Consider the following 17311-nt stretch of genomic DNA (forward strand, 5'->3'; position numbering starts at 1 on the left):
TGGTGCTGACTGCTACTTGTCACTAAGCAAAATGTGGAAGGAGAAGAAATAGTTTCCAAGTTCTTGCAGTGTCTCCTCCTCCAGGCAGTGTGAACTACCTCAGCTCCTACCCTTTTGGGTGTGAGCTTTGCCAAAATGGGGACAGCCCTGATATGATAAGCCCATTTAATTGTGTCTCATTAAATACCAATTTATTTAGTCAAGATGTCAAGATTTTACTAATCCCAGGCCAAAGACAACACTGTTACGATGCAACACAGAATGAAAAATGGCAGGGAGGTGGCAGGTACTGCTACGCCTTTGTCCTCAAGGAATGAACTACCTATCAAGGAATGAGCTACTACAGAATAGCTTCTCTGCTCCTCCTTGCAGGGCAGTCTGTATCTCCTGGTCTCTTCAGAGCCCAAAAGAAAGTGGGTCTGGTGGAGCTCTCCCTCTGCCCTGGGGTCTGAGAGGGCCCAAGTGGGATGGGCACTATAATGAGTTCCAATGTCTTATGATGAGGCTGTGTTATGCAGAGTCCTCTGCCTGTGGAGTTTTCTGCCAAAGAAGCTCTCCTGTCAGCATTTGGTGGGATAGGAAGGGGAGCATCACTCTGCTTTGGGCCAACAGAGACAGCCCCTGGAGAGTTTGTACCCAATTTTGGTGAAATTGGGCGTTCCGGGTGGATGAAGACTGATGGGGAGATCCTGGAAAACATCCAGCTGATTTAAAAAACAGTGTCTTTCCTATTGTGCTTTTCCTCCATCTCACACTCAGCCCTAGGTGAAGCCATACAACAATAGCAATTCCTTAATTTATGACAATAATAATGAAACCTAAGACCTCTCCCAAGCCCAAGCCCTGCTAGACTATAACAGGCCGAAGCTCAGATTGCCTGTGTCTCCCTCACCTTGCACTGACAAGAAACAGCCCCACTCCAGAGCCAGTACCAGCAGATGTTGCAGAGCTGCTCCTCCCTGGAAATAGATTTGCATCTCATTTGTGGGAATGGAGCAAGGTTGGTCATTCCAGTCAACCAGCTCTGGCCTTTATGGACTGCTTTGTTTTGTTTGTCGTAGGGGGAACTTGATTATTCAGAGTTGGCGGGCATATTTACTTACTGGGGTAAATGAAACCATAAATTCAGACAAATGTACCTACCTCTACACTTGTGATGTATTTTTCCTTTCTGCTTTATTGGGCTCCAAGACACAAAGGTGGATTGTTCAATAAACAGTGCAATGCAAGTCATCCCAATTAATTGGATGGTTCCATTTATGCTGCTGCTGCCTCCAATTAAATGCAAAGGAGCGCAAGTGACAGGCGCGAGTAAGATGGGTGTGCAGAAAACCATATTCTAATGCAAAAGCTGTGATGAGAAAATGGAATCTACCCACCTGATGGGAATATTAATGCAAAACCTTGACCTATAATTTTTCTTTCTTCAGTCTTAGCGTGCCAGAAACAATTGCAGCTCATTAAAATGGATCATATCCTGACCGTTGTGCATAATACCCAAGTCCCACAAGTCCCATGGTCTAAATGTTTGCCTTGCTGGTGAAGCCAGCAAGGTAAATGTTTAGACCATGGGACTTGTGCTACGTGGACATTATCATAGAGCTGCATGGTCCTGCATGACTAGACACAGGAAACTGCAGCAAACCTTGAAGACTCTTTCTCTCTTTTAAAACAAGTGTTATCAGAGAAAGAGTGAAGGGAAAAAAAAACAAACCTGAGAGTGCCAGTGTGGGTTGGACCTCTGGAGTTCATCTGGCCCATCCCCCTGTTCAAAGCAGGACCAACTTCAAAGTTAAATTCAGTTTGAAAGTTAGCTCAGGTGGCTCACTGTTGAGCACTTCCAAGGATGGAGATTTTACAGCATCTCTGGGCAGTCTGTTCCAATGCCGCCTTGTCAGGGCTCAATCTGGAAGCCATTCACCACATCACAACAACATCTGGCTCTACTTTCTTAACTGCTTTTTTGATGCAAAGTGTGTGTTGGCACGTGGGATGCAGTATCAGTAGGGAAGGTGATAGCATCATGCAAAGACAATTCTTTTGCAAGGAAAATAGATCAGAAAACAGTCCCACACAAGATGGGGGGAGAAGAAAGGCACTGCAGTATTTTATTCTGAGTCTGGTGCTTTTTTCTGTAAGGCACTGCCAGACCGGTTCTTGAAGATGGAATAACCAAAATGTTGTCCAGCTTGGGCTTGGTATTTGGCACAGACTTGAGATGTCAGTGCTGTGGTTAGCTGTGGTAGAGCAACAAACACTATTGCATCTCTCTTTCTCCACTGAGCAGTGAGGTCTGTATCCCTCTTCAGAGGCATCTCTCTCTCCCTTGGCTCCTGATGGAGGGAGCCAAAGGCAACAGGCTTCCTAGCCCTGACACCTCTGATATGTGTGAAGATGGATGGGTTGGATGCAGGCCTAAAATATTTTACATTTTCACGGTAGTTTCACAGCCCTGGCATTATCAAACGATCTTTCAAAGTACTTGGAAGCAGGAGGAGAAGAACTTGAGATAGATTCTGGCTTTTTTGTGTCTGTGTACTTGCAAACTGTTTCTGCCTACACATCTTGCAGGGCCTGTTCCTGTTTGGAGATGCACACGGAAAACCAGTGCTTGTGTGGATGCTCTGTCTGCTCCATTTCCCCCCTGAAATTTGGAGGCTGTTCAAAGCAGGTCCCCATCCCTGGGTGGTTAAGATCAGACTTGCCCTATGTGCTGCACTCCACTGACCAGCCTAGTTAGGAACTTGAGGCTAGGAAACACAAGACAATTTTAAAATCTGAACAAAAGTAAGAGATTAAGGAAACCAGCTGGAAACCTCTATTTTGCTGATTTTGAAAGCAAAATGTGGGTCACAGATGTGCTTCCACAGACAAAAACTGGCTGGAGAAGAAAAAGACATCAGCAATGCCCAGACTCTTTGATGATCAGAGGTAGATTTAGCTCCTAGGCATAAAGACAAGAAAGGAAGAGGAGACAAAGTAGGAATAAAAACATAATCAAGATATTAGGAATGTGGAATGCAACCCACCCGTAAATTTGCCTTAGGGAACTACGAAAAATGCAGTAACAAAAAAGGATGAAACCAATTGCTACATCTTACTCTTGTCTTGCCTTCCTTACAGTTTTGCTTTTTGCAGTCCAAGACACAGGGGGTCCATTACAGAACCGTTCCTTTTCCTCAATCATGTTTTTTCTTTGCAAAAGTGCTCTTTTCTACTACTCCTCTGCAGTAGCGACGAAATCCTTGCTAAGGACAGGCTGTCTTTAGAGCCTAAAAGAAACAAAGCTTTTCAGGAAGTCCACACCATTTGCATGTATCAGAGGCTAGAAAGCAATGTGCTCTGGCCTATCTTTGGTAGAAGGGAGCTACTACTCACTTCTTGTTTAGTCTAACACAAAAGATTAAACTTATTTTTAGTGAAATTGATGACAGACTAGTAAGAGCCATGCTGTCGACCCTTGCAGGCTGTTGATTAACCTGTGACTTGGTCTCCCAGGGGCTGCAACAGAAGGCCTGTTGTTCCAGCTATTTAAAAAAACTCAAGGTAAAGCACTGGAAGAGCAATTAAGGACAACAGCAGCACTGACTCAGAGAAGCCCAGGTGGTGGTTCCTTAGAAACAGCCAAGCAGTGGGGGGAGGTTCTGAAAAGCATTCAGGGCATTTGGTGGGTGGTTTCTGGGGTGAAGGGAAGTGCCAGGAGCACTCCCGAAGGATTCACCTGTGCTGGCCACAACATGACTTGGTCACTTGGTGCCTTCAGGCTTTGTGACATGCTGAGAAGCCACAGAGCACAGTCTCCAACTCCTGCAGGAAACTTCCCTCCTGCCAGCAAAACGCCAGTCCCTATGGCTTAACACCAAAAGAAGCCTAAAATGAAAAGCTAGTCCAGCGCACTGCCCGTCACTGTTTTTCAGACTTTGGGGAACTTAGAATTCAGTTCTTGTCTGGAATTTATTTTTCTCAGCCCTAATGAAAACACTTTTTGTAGTTATTAGTGTTTTAAATCGAATATCAGTGTCAATAAAGATAAGCCTTTTCCCAGGGTGGGAAAAAAATCTAAAACTGTCTCAAATCTTTCACTCATGCAAAAGTAAACAACCCCAAAGCATTGAAGGATTAAATAAAATATATGCCTCTTTTCACTGGGCGTGAATAAGTGCCAGCTGAGCTCTCACTTGCACCACCATCTCCTATGACAGCACCAGGGCCTAGAGGTGCAGCAGGATGTGTTATGGTGCCCTGCCATGTGACAGCATCTCTGCTCCCAGTGGTGGAACCACCAGAGGCTCATAAACACCAGCAGGGCTGTAAATGAGAAGGACTTTATTATCTTCAGTTTCCCCATCCAACCCAGCCCAGAGAAAAATGGTGTCCAGCCACAGCACGACTCACAGTGCAGCTAAGGAGAGAGGCAGCACAGCACTCTCCTGGCAAGGAGGGTCATCCATTCTCATCTGGATGCAAGAGGTTTTGTCAGAGACACCAGAATTCATTTGGCTGGGCTGCAACCCCAGATTGAAATTGCTGTGAATACTACAGCACAGAGCCTCTTCAGTTGATGTCTAGAAACTGCTTGTTGGTTTCAGAGCTCTTGCTGATGAACTGCCCAGCAGCTGGTCATATTGGGAGGGCTCTGCTTATTATTTTCAACTGCTATCTTGCATGGAAGGAAAATCAAAATACTTTCCTCAAGGTAATTGGCTCTAAAACAATTGAAGAATTTTCCACAAGGTTGTAATGCAATTAGGACTGGCATTTTAGATAATTTATATCTCTAAAGGTATGTTTATGCCATCATACTCCTATTTTGTGGAAAAAAAAAGGAAAAAAAAGAAAAAAGAAAAAATCTGCTGGTGAGAGAAAGCTGATTTTGCTAGTACAGGCAATGAAATATAGATTAAAGCATTATCTACCTAGTACTGATTAAAAGGCAGCAGAATGCCAGGATCATCTCTGAGGTGTGATCATGGTTGGGTAGGATGCTGTGTCACCAACCACACATCTGCAGGTTTCCCATTCAGTTTTCCATCAATGCCAAGTGGTGCGTCATCACTTGCCTTCTGCTGCAGCACGTCAAGAGCTGCGCTCCCCAGCTGCCCCGCCAGCTTGGATGGGAGCAGCTGGTGCAGCTGGGAGCCCCAGGCCCACCACACAGAACAAAACCAGCAGCCACGCCAGTGCCTGGGTTCGTGCTTTGAGAGATATCCAGGAACACCTTAAGCAGAGATGCCAAACACTCCAAACACGCAAAGGCAGCTCCAGAATTGCATGAAACAGCTGGTGAACTTGTTGATATGGGATATTGTGAAAGCCAAAAGCATGGACATAGCATTGCCCTGACACCATTGGGAAGTCTCTATTTCCCTGACTACCAAAAGGTTCAAGGGTACAACTGGGGAAATGATTGCTCTGTGTCTGCTTCTTCCTTATGCTTATACTTAACCACCTTTGGCTGACTCTTGCCCAAGACACAGTCCAGGGCCAGGGGACATTTGCCTGACTGCAAGAGATGCTGTGATTGAAATTATGGGATGAAAACCTTTCATCTCCTGGCCTAGGTGGATGCAAATTACTTGGATCAATTATCATTGCAAAGGGGTCTGAACTGAAACTGGGGAGACACTCAACGTCTCTTCAGAGCCACAGCAGCCATTTATGTGTAGATGTCCTGTCCTCATGACAGTGTGAACCAAAGCCATGGATTCAGACAATCACCATTGAATGACATCTGGATGTGGGCCTTAATGGTGGAGAAGCCACCAACTGTATTACAAAAGTAACTCAATGCCCCTGGAAAAGTAAAAAAACCCGACCCTTGGTTGTAACCCAGCTGACCTATCAGTACACCACACAACTACCTGAAAAGCAAACCCAAGAGCTGTACTGCTGTACAAAGGAGGCGACTGCACCCTTCTGTTCTCAGTCAGATAGACAAAGAAGCCACCAGCTGTGCCTGCAGGTTGATCTGCCTATATTCACTCCATGTTTGCAAAAACCTACCTTGAGCCATTTGGGAGCAGTTTGGGAACCTGGCCTTGGGGTCACAGACCTGACCCCAGACTGGCCAAGAGGGGACATGAATGTCCTGCCTGATCCTTTGTGCCTTGCAGTGGCCTGTGACATAACATACATCCCAGACTGCAAGCAGAGACACATTCAGTTCCACTGCTATGAGGTCATTCACTCCAGTTAAAACTTTAACAGAACCAAATGCAGCTTGTTAACATGAAATACTATGGACAGGGATACTCACTATTGGGCTGAGTCATTAAGTTGGTATTCCCGGGACCGGTTGAAGCATTCTTGGATCCCAGAGTCTGCCCAGAGCCTCATCATAGCTGACAGCAGCTCTGGAGAGAAGGGCTCTGTGTCCTCCATCCGACTTACGACATCGCAGACCATCTTGGCATCAGCCTGCAGAAGAAAGAAACGAGAGGTCACATAGATGCTCAAGGCAGAATCTGGAGCCAGAGATTTCAGAAACAGTTCACCAAACCATCAGGAGTAAAGAGGCTGTGTTTCTTGGGATGGGGCTTTAGCATCCACACTGTGTGATCCAGCTGAAAGGGCAAAAGGAGGATGGAGGAAGGAAATCACAAGGAAAAAGGTTGTTTGTGCAATCTGCCTCACATCAACAAGTATTTCTATTCAGCAGACAAAGCAGTCTGCACTGCACATGTGTGGAGTTTCGTAGGAACAGAAAGAAATTCATACATGTACAAGGATATTTAAAATTGTTAGCAACAACGCCTGCTTTAACTGAGTGTGGAACCTTGCTGAAGTGGGGGCTTTGTATCAGAAAAAACAGCAGAAAGACTCCAGAAACAATTTTTTCCAGATGCTGGTTTATTGCTTTTCCTGAATTCTTGTTCTTTGCTATGAGCCCCTGCTACGAGGGCTAATTCATGTTAATGCAGACCACCTTGGATGGCTGTGGTGCTCTGTGACTCAGAGGAAGAGCAATCTCACATGGTTACGGAGCATGGCAGGGAGGGCAGGGCCAGCTGGCCATTTTCAGATGGAATCTTTTTTGGTGAGAAGTGAGATTCACTGCGGCAGCAACTTTTCCTGGAGGATAGTGCTCTGACACAACTTGGGTCCGGAATGTGTCTCAGATTTAGGATGGGAATGTCTAGACAGCCTTTGACTAGCTGAATTCAGCCCTACAGTAACAGTCCGCAGTGGTCGATGCTTCACTCATTTGTGAAGCAGGACACTCAAATTCATGACCCCCTCTGCTTGCTTTGCAAGAAGTGGATGTCCCACACCACCCACAGACTCCTGAAACCCGTGGGATGTTGGTTAATCCGCAGAGTTTATCTTTCATTGCTTTGAAAATGTCTCATATTTCTACGAGCTGAAACAAACCCAATTACTATTGCTATAATTAATTGGAAAAGAAGAGCTCTTGTTCCTTGTGTATGTGCAGCAAACTTGTGAAGACAACCTCCTTGTTTTACTACCTTGTCTCTTGCATGTTAGACTGAACCCATTCTAGGCCAAATGCAGGTGGAAATCTTTGCCTTCCAGGGTGTTTGATCTAAACCATCAAGTGCAGACCAGAAACACAAATCTCGAGAAGGGAGTGCAGGCTCTGCCCATGCTTTGCTGGGTACAATTAGAAGTGCCATCATTGAGGAGCACCACAATAACCTTATTGTATGGATGGGAATGACAAGTGTATGACAGGGTCTGCATGGTCAGGATCAAAGCTCTGTAGCCTCTTTGCTGAACACTGAAATTGTGGAAAAATTGCAGGGCACCAAACCGAAAGCACTGGAGACTGAAGCTGCTGGAGATTTCAGTGCACAATGAAAGCATCGGGTCTCCTGAATATCCAGCCTTTATGGGCTGAAGAAGTCTCAATACTGTATGTATCACTACTGTATCCCATAAAGCTTAATGGGGTGGACTCTATGCTTTGAAGGCTTTATGAACATAAAATCTTTCTCACAGAGCACTTAACTTCATATTTTAGTGCCCAGGAATCCTCCCGGCCCTCTGTACAGACTCTGCTCATTTTGGAGAAAAAGTACTGGTGACTCACACCTCAAAGCCAAGACAAACGAAGAACCTTTAAGAGTTCAGTTAATTTCAAAAGCTTGTTTTCTGCCCTGGAGTGCTTTGTGAGCTGAGTGAATATTCATAAATCATCTGTATGGTTTGCCTGCCCTGCTGGAGCTGCAGTTCTGCTCTATTCACAGACTCTAAATGACATAAAACCCGCTAATGGCTGCGGTCTGCCTTGGCCCCATTATTTGTGCATGGGTGATGCAGGAAAAGCATCCATGCTTCCAGTCAGGTAGAAGGATGTCTTTCTATGTTATGTTGGCTACTGGGGAGGTTATAGGTATAAGTCACAGATCTGTCCATCTGTCTGTGATGGCAAAGCACATTTTAAGCTCTCCAGCTGTCATGGGCAGGGTCTGGGCTTCTTCTGAGTTTTGTGGATTTACCTGCAGGCTGCTTTCTGCAAAGCATCAGAGGGAATGGCACATTCGTCATATTTTCTGTGCTGGGAAACAGCTGCATCACCTTTTCAACTACTGAGACTTGTGGCAGTTCCCTGTGAGTAAGACCCAGAACAGGAGGGTTTGAGCAGAAGACAGAGATGAACAGCAATGACAGGGCAGAATGGGAGTGCTCAGCCACAGACATCTCTGGCTGTGGTTATCTCTAAGTCTGCCTGGGCCAGAAGTGGGGTTGAGCATGTAGGGCAGGGGATTATTTTGGTACATGCTCTTTTTGCAGTCACTGGAGGTCCCTTTTGGGGACAGGAGAGGCTGCCCTCCCACAGCATGGACACCTGCCTGCAGGGCAGACTGAGAGTTAGCTGGCTGAAACAGGGGAAGAACTCGAAGGAAAGTTTATTGCTCCTGATGAATGGTAATAAAAATATTCCAGACTTAGTTTTATTATGCACAGTGAACCACTGAACTCTTGGTTTTACAGACCCAGAAAAAGCAGGTGAAATGAGTACTTTTAAAGATACTCCTTCCCCCTGTCAAGGTTGAAGTTCCTCTATCAAGGATCATGGGGCCATCCAGGAGTTCAGGCATTTGTTAGATGATTTAACAAGCAATTAAGGATCCAAGAAAAGAAGATATCCCTTTCTTTTCTCACTCTCCAGGCTGTGTCTCAAGCTGGGAATGACATTAAAATCTCCAACTCCCCCTGGGCCCAGCAGGTAGATTTTTAAATACTGCCTGATTGACTTTTGCCTGCCTGCCTCCCCCGGGTCTGCTGCTCCTGCTTTTCCCGAGGTGAGAGGAGCTGAGCCTCCTGCCACGCTCTGCCTCTCTACTGCAGCCAGCAATTAAATAAAGCAAAACAAAACAGGCCAACCAGCCCCCCCACTCCCCTGCCTTGCAGTTCCCATCCGACAGGGCTGTCGTTAATGAACATCACGGTGGTATTTCAGCTACCTCGGGAACTAAAAATAGGCAGTGCTTGGCCCCTGGGACTGCTGGAAGGAGCTACAAAATGGTGCAGGGCTCCTTCCACCACTGCAGCCTCTGCCTTTCCCAGCCGCTCTGTCTCCCATCTCTTCAGAACAAGATGTCTGGGAGGAGGAGAAGAGGTCAGGCTGGTCTCCTTCATGCTGGCTCTTATCTGGCAGGAGCATCCTAGTCTATCACTGCAGCATTCCCACATGTCCTCCTGCCACTCCCTAATAGCTTGCATTTTCCATAGTAGGTGAAACTCTTAACACCTGAGCTGATTGCCTTTGGGCTGTTCATTACGGAGAGTCGGATTTGTCACTTTGTATCATTCCTGAATGCTGATTCCATCCACCTACAGCAGGAGAATTAAAGCTAGCTGGGCATGGCCCAGGGAGACAGCTGAGCTTAGAAACCGTGGTGAGGTGAAATTATACATCCAGCCTTTAGACATCAAGCCAAAAGACCAAGTAACTCTTTACTGAAGAACAAACCTCCGCTCTGGCCGGGGAATGGGGAGGGCTCTGTAAGGCGAGGGCAGGGTCTGAAATCCACAGGCAGATGTGAACAATAAGCTTGTAAACACAGAGGGAAGTCGGTGTGTGTCATTCCTAACCCCGGGTTGTGGGCCTACCTGTGCACCAGACATTCAGTATAAATCCAGTTCAAAAGTTCTCTCCCTAACCTGGACATAACTGCAGTTATTTAATTGTCTCCCATATGTCACTGTCACCAAGCTCACAGCCTGTGCTCAGCATGCGTACTTGTGACTTCACTTGCAACAGCCACACAGCCCAATTAATGTGTTACCTGGCTGGAAGGGAGAGGGGCCCCTCCCAGCAGTCTGACACTATCAGCAGTCGTGTTCGTCGCTGCAAGCAACTCATTTTCAATCTCACCAATACAGACCACCCCTAATTACTTGCCCCTCACCACCACCCATGACCGGTGCCCATGAAGATACCAGCAGAGCTGCACTATGAAGGTACCAGCAAAGCTGCTGCTGCCCTGGCTGCTGTAGAGTCACACTGGAGTAGGACCCAGGTCCCCATCTCTGACTATCCCAGGGTAAATCCTGGCTCTGATCCTTTGAAGTTGCCTGGACACTGACTAGGAGACTTTCTTTTATTTTTTTTCTCCTTTTTTTCCAAAAGGAATAGTCTTCTGGAAGGGGAAATTTAAAGGAGAAGCAAAACCTTGTGTGAAGCTCTGTGGTACAAATCTGCTAAACCCTATAGAGCTGTGCTGTGTTACAGCCACTGGAGAGATGAGCTGGTGTGGCACACTGTACTGTCCTTTCCTTTTGGTGAACTAAATCCCAGTAAATACCATATTTTTGCTGTTATTTACTCTGATTAATGATGCTTGTCATGTAGCCTATCTCAAAGGTTAACGCTGGGGCAATTTTCTCTGGTGGCTGGTTGTATCAGGAGCTGCTTCTCAGAACATTTCAGAAAATCCATGTGGGGGGGAAAAGATAAGCACTGCAATTTGGCTGGTGGTACAGGGCAAATCAGCACAGTATTAGTCATCAGCAAGCAATCTCATGAAAATAGTAGTGACCATCATGAATCATGAACCTGGGGGTAATCAAACTGATGTCTTGAGACCATCCAGCATCCAAAAAGGACATCCTTGGAAGGGAACCTTTGTGGGGGACCCAGATCCGGACCTCAGCGCACAGCAGTATGTGCCTTTGCTACTCCAGTGAGAAATGATGTCCTGTAACTTCGTGGCAGAATGTGTCTCATAAACTGAAAACTTCCCTCTTCTCCTTAAAGAGTGTCTCAGAAATACGGACCCCACTTCCCAGCCAAAGTGTGGTTGCATTGCAGCAAAAGCCAGTGATTTTCACAGCATTTCAGCCTGAATAAATCCTGGAAACAAAGCATGGCTGGTGAATATGCCTTTTCCAGAGACATCCAGGGCCCAGCTCCAAGACCATAGAAGTTTTTGTAGACACTGAATAAATAGCTACATGTATGACTCTTGCCCTCACTCTCCCTCTCTTTCTCACACATCTGAGCTGACCTCTCAATCTGTGGAAATCTGTCTGGCATTAAGCAGCTGCTGTGCATCGTGGGAGAGACAACCTTCCTCCTGCACCCTTCCATCTACCCTCAGAACATTTAATTGAGGCCTCCCACCTCGGCTTGGCATTTGGCTTGCTGAGAGATCCTGGAAGGCACCGAGCAGGTAAGAATCTATCCAGTGGCTTATTAATATCTATCCCTTTGGCGATTACCTTGAGGTGAGCACCCAAAATACATCCCTTCTTCACTCTTGTTAGCTGGAGGTGGAAATGCAAAACTCTGACACAGATCCCAGTGGTCTGGGAAAGGGGTTTACGCAAAAGCTCAGCATAGCACTCTCTAGCAGTTTGCATCACACAACAAAGCTAAGCCTAAAAAGTTAAGTTAGAGGTGGCTGGCTTTCCACAGAGTCACAGTAGCCATCTATTGTGGTGGCTGGTGAACATACATTACAAGGGACAGAGAGTTTTCAGTAAGACAAGTCCCCAGTACCACAGGAACCACTTTACGGTAAGGTGACCAGAAAGGCTTCTGCCAGGATGCATTGTTCTGTTACCTATCCCACTTTGGATTCCCCAGTTGGCTGTTGGCCTCTACCCCTCGTCACTCCCCCAGAGCTTCCCCATTAGTCCCCATTCCCTAGTCCCACCTTTTCGCCGCCCCCGGATAAAACTGTGAGTTTTGGGATCATGTTCATATTTGCCTCTGCAACCTTCGACAGTGCAGCAGCAATAAATGCTCCTGCAGGAACGCACGCAAATGCTCTTCTTGACTCTTTGCTACCGACTGTATTACTGACCCCACCCGTGCTTCTGTGGGGGCAGGCGGGACCCCATGGAGCCGGGCAGGGACAGTATTCATCTACCCTTGTGTAAAAAGTCTCACAAAAAGGTTGGCTGACTTGGATACAACGCCGAAGGGCTGCCGTCTGTCTGGGAGCAGACAGACTCTTCTGTACATAACCCAACAGCCACGGTGATGTCCAGATCTTCTCCTGAGTTTGTGCTGTCCAGCTGGCAATTAGGATAGCCCTGGTTTTCATATCCTTCTGGAGCCAAGATGGCACCATCACCTCTGACTGTCTTGGACAAATGGCTCTGTGTGTCTGGGAAGTGGTCTAGGATCTCTAGCCTGAAACCTTGTTACAGATGTTTTTTTCTGTCTGCTGCTTCCTGTTTGGGGAGACATTGAGCAGGACTGATATCATAGATTATAATGTTTCTTACAGCAGGCCAACTACTCTATGTTCAGTACTACCTTCATTCCCATTCTGTATGATAATGCAGTTGATCAAATAAAATTTGCTAGCCCTTATGTGCCCTCTTTTCCCCTCCTGCAACACATACAAAATAATATTCCTGGTTTGCTTGGACTGAAGACTATCTGGCAATCCAGGGACTGGATAGTGCATGGACTAGCTCTTGGGCTGCCAGCTGGCCACCACCATAATAAGAATTCCTATAGCTCCACATCCTGTAGAAAATAGGGGTTCGTTCACTACTGGGGGAAAAACCCACCACCCAACAACACAGAACTCGACCTGCAAGAAGGACAAGTAATTTCCTGAATTTGCTTTTTTTCCAGGAAATGCAGGGTCCTCCCCTGTTCTTGAGGAGCTCAGAGAAGCTCCAGAGCTGGGCGAGACAAACGCGGTGCGTAGCTGACCTGATTTTTCCAAGCAAGGATGGGAAAGCCAGAAAGCATGTGTTAAATGGTCTCAAAATAGGTCCTGACCCACTACCTGCAAGGGAAGGAGGGAAAACAGCATTCTGTCCATCCCAGTCCCTTCTATTTCAAGAAGAGGGCATCCCTACGAGACGGAGAACCCCTGCATGCTCCATCGGCATCACTCCCAGAGCAGGACACTTTGATGGGTCCTCTGCCCTACAAGCACTGAGCAAAGGGTCTGGGTACAGGACCTGAAAGCCCGAACGTCATCCCTCACCGAGGACTTTCAGGCCATGCAGGCACAGACAGCACTGCCCACCAGGGAGGGGATGAGAGAGAGAGTCACAGATGGGGGACATTAGCCGCATGGCTTCATGCTCCGCAGGGAAGTGCTGTGCCGCAGTGCTGAGGAGCAGGCTGGAAACATGTAAAGATGAGAGAGCAAAATCCTTGCAGCCCTTCTCCTCTCTCTAATATCCTCTGCTGGGTTAAAGTCCATAAAATGTAACAGCACTGGAGTATTTGTGCTGCAGTAGACAGCAGGGAAATGCCTGAGATGCCACAGTGAGAACGCAGGTGGGGAAGCTGCACTGGCCCCTGGCATTTGTAAAAGAAATGGCTATTTTCCATTCATTGCAACACTGAGGCTGGGGATGAACAGAATGGGAGTGATGGTGATTCTCTGGGAACCCATGCCGGGTTTGGGAATTCCTGACGGCTTTAGCCTGCACATCTTCCACTCTTCAAATGTCTTTAAGATTTTCCACACCAACATCCCTCCAGGCGACTGTGCTAAGGGTGGCAGAGCAGAGGAGACAGAGTTTCATTCCAAGCTTTCCCACCAAAAAGGGGGAAAACAGGCTTTGTCTTTGGAACAGAAAGGGAAACCAGCTCCTAGGGTGGGTGCATTCCCAGGAGAAAGATTTTTTTAACATCTCTGGCTAAATGCCACTTGTGTATGATGATTTATAGGGCAGCGCCTTCCTGCTGGGAAGTCGTGCAGTACTGGAACCTAGTAATTAGTTTAATTCTCAGAGCTTGATGCTGAACGGTGGGTGCTAATCTCCACTCTACAATTAATCTTGCAGATTTATCAGTGCCTCTGTGATGAAGCACTAAGTCTGTGGGTTACATTCATCTGTCCCTGAAGAAAGAGACGGTGTTTCAATCACAAAGAGCCCTATTTCATTTTATGGTCCTTTTTTACTTGGTGATCTCTGTTGAAGATATAAAGGACAACAGGGAGAGGAAAAATCCCTTCGCCCCAACCCTGTTAAATTTCATCTCCCTGTTGCCTCTTTTCTTCTCTGTAACCCATAATTGGGATATCTGGGTAGGGATTTCTTACTGCTCTCCACTGAAACAGCTAGAGCAGTCAGTGGGGTTGCTGTACATACTCAAGCTTTGTGCCTGATGTGGGGACGGTCTCAAAATTATTTCTTGCATTGCTGATGTGACATTAGGCATCACAGCAGCCAAAGAATACCGATTCTTCTACTTGGCAGGAGAACTGAAAAATTAGGTGGTGTAAAAAATCATCTTGGAGGAAACATGGATTCTCCTGTGAACCCAAAATCCTCTGAAAAATTTAATTTCACATCCAGCCAAAGTACTCACCTTAAGCCCTATCAAAATATTTTGAGTTACATAGGTGCTCAGTATTATTTTTTAGAAGTATGTCAACTTTCAAACAAAAATTTTGGTTTTGAATGAAAAGTTGGAAAAATGAAAACAAATTACTTTGTCCTTTCAGGAATGCAAAATCCTTTTGAAAAATTCCCACATAATTTCCTCTTGTACATGACTACATGTAGATTTTGACTAGATTTGTAGATTTTAACTGGATTTGTAGATTTTGACCTAATTTTACTAATGTTTTTGGTTTATTTCAGACTGTTTTTTAGCAGTTTCATCAAACATTTCTGTCCAGGTCTATTAATAAGTACAAGAACTTTCTCACCAGGAGTCCATCATTCACAGCTTATTTTCTATTTTAATTTCAATTGTCACTGCCTCAAATTTTCTGGTTTTAGGTCCTGTGCTCTTTCACCAAATGTCCTACAAGATGATCACTGCTGAGTTTTCCTTGCAATGAAGGGGTTTTCCTTAGGTTTGACCTGCACTTCACAGGCACAAAATGAGGTGTGTAAAGTCTGGCACCTGCCCACCAGGACACCTGGGGCTATGCTGGCACTGGGGTTTAAGAGCTGTCCCAGCATCTGGCTAAATAATTATTTAATGGGGCCTTGCGACAGGCAGGAACGGAGTTCCTTCTGCAAACTTAAGCAACTTTTCATTGTTTGTTTAAAGCTTAAGTACTCTGGGAAGAGGGATCTCAGAAAAGATAGCAGCGCTTTGCTTTGCCCAGCTTGCCCTAATGCACATTGGTATTTTCTGGGGAACCTCTACAGAAAGAGACAATGGAAGTGTGCAGATGGAGGTGTGCAAACCTGCAGTTGTTTTAGCATTGCCACTGGCAGCAGTTCCCAAAGCAAATACCCAAGAGAGGTCGTGAATAAAGCACGTGCTTCCTGTTTTGCTGGTGTGGTAACTTCCTGGTTTTTGGTCTCTGGCTGCAACACAACCAGCGATGGAGATGCAGGGTGACCCCAGACAAGAGGGAAGGACTTCACACTGACACATGGCAGGTTTAGATTAGATATTAGGAAGAAATTCTTCCCTGTGAGGGTGATGAGGCACTGGCACAGACTACCCAGAGAAGCTGTGGATGCCCCATCCCTGAAAGTGTTCAAGGCAGGTTGGATGGGGCTTTAGGCAATATGATCTAGTGGGAGGTGTCCGTCCCATGGCAGAGAGGTTGGAAAAAGATGATTTTCAAGGTCCCTTCCAACCTAAACCATTCTAGGGTTCTATGATGTTAACATTGTGAAGGCGATAGACTGAAACAAGATGTAATTCACTGAGTGACTAGTCAGCAAAATTTTGCCTATGATTTCTTACTACTACAGTCTTTGTTTAACTTCTCTCCCTCTTAATTTCCAGGTGACTATGAACCCTTCTCTGCAGGGAGGACCAGAATTTCCAAGAGATGGGAGTAGAGGAGCATTTGGCTGAGGTTCTGCTGTGAGTGGAAGCTGCATCTGATGGGGCTGAGGTTGAGCAGTGGCTGGTTGAGGCATCTGTGGCTGCTTAAAAGGAGCCCCAGAGTTCATAGCAGAAGAAAGACAAATTTTTAGTTAAATGTCCCTGCTGCTTTATTTTCAGCAAAATCAAGACTTGGGTGCTTGTAACAGGCTTGGAGGAGTTCTTCCTTGGATCAGCAGGGATTACAGAGACTAACCTCCAGCAAGTTCCTCCTTACCGTAGCTGAGGCACATCACAGACCAACAGATTTGCTCATGCATTGTTTCAGGTTACTGCAGAGAAAAAATGTCCTATATTTTTCTTACAAGAGCATCAAGAAAGTTCCCCAACCCTTTGATAGCGGGAGGGTGGGAGAGGACGAAGAGGGAAAGGGAAAGAAGAGGGAGGGCAAGGAACCTGTTGGGTTGAGTGTGAGCATTGCTGTTCCAGGGGAAGCTGTTCTCAGGTATATTAAGAGGAACTTTATTTTTATTAACTGCTCTTTTCAGAAGAAATGGATAAATGGGACCTCAGGTGCATCATTAGATGAGAGGACAGCTCGTAAAATAAGTGGCTGGCAGAGAACTACCTTTCTAACAGCTTAACAAGGGTAGGCAGAAATAGGCTGGGGGACCAGAAATCTTTGATGCTGCTGTGTGTATTTATTATTTATTCTTCTGGCACAAATATAGCATCAAAGAATATCAAAACCAAAAAAGCCCATAAACTGCTGTCACTGGATTAGTCCTACATCTCTGTAACCATGGCATCATGTAGTAATGACAAGGAAAATCAGCAACAATGGGAAAAAAGCACCCAGTATTTATGACACTTGTGAGGGTGAGGCAGACTTCCTCGCTCTGGTGAGGATGCACGAGAAGGGATAAGAAAATCTGGGAGCATCTTGCTAGCCTGGGCATCTGTGAGGCTCAGCTGTGGTGGAAAATGCCACAAACAATGGAATTGCTCCCTTGGGTGCAAGCCTATGTGATACATATAGAGGATTGAGGGTGGATCCCCCCCTAAAACACTTGCTGCCATTACAGGTCACCTCAAGCCCGACAGCACAGAGGGGTACAGGCC

General features: G+C 46.1%; 1 protein-coding gene across 1 annotated transcript in view; it reads right to left on the reverse strand.

Annotated features, from left to right (window-relative positions):
- The window catches only part of GNAO1 (G protein subunit alpha o1), an 87519-nt gene that overhangs the window by 35396 nt on the left and 34812 nt on the right, over positions 1-17311 (reverse strand). Inside the window, exon 2 of the mRNA XM_017740875.1 lies at positions 6257-6417. Coding sequence (XP_017596364.1) covers positions 6257-6417 — 161 coding nt within the window. The remainder of the gene's footprint in view (positions 1-6256; positions 6418-17311) is intronic.

Source organism: Corvus brachyrhynchos, unplaced genomic scaffold (genome assembly GCF_000691975.1).
Source record: "Corvus brachyrhynchos isolate BGI_N302 unplaced genomic scaffold, ASM69197v1 scaffold26, whole genome shotgun sequence".
Taxonomy (NCBI): domain Eukaryota; kingdom Metazoa; phylum Chordata; class Aves; order Passeriformes; family Corvidae; genus Corvus; species Corvus brachyrhynchos.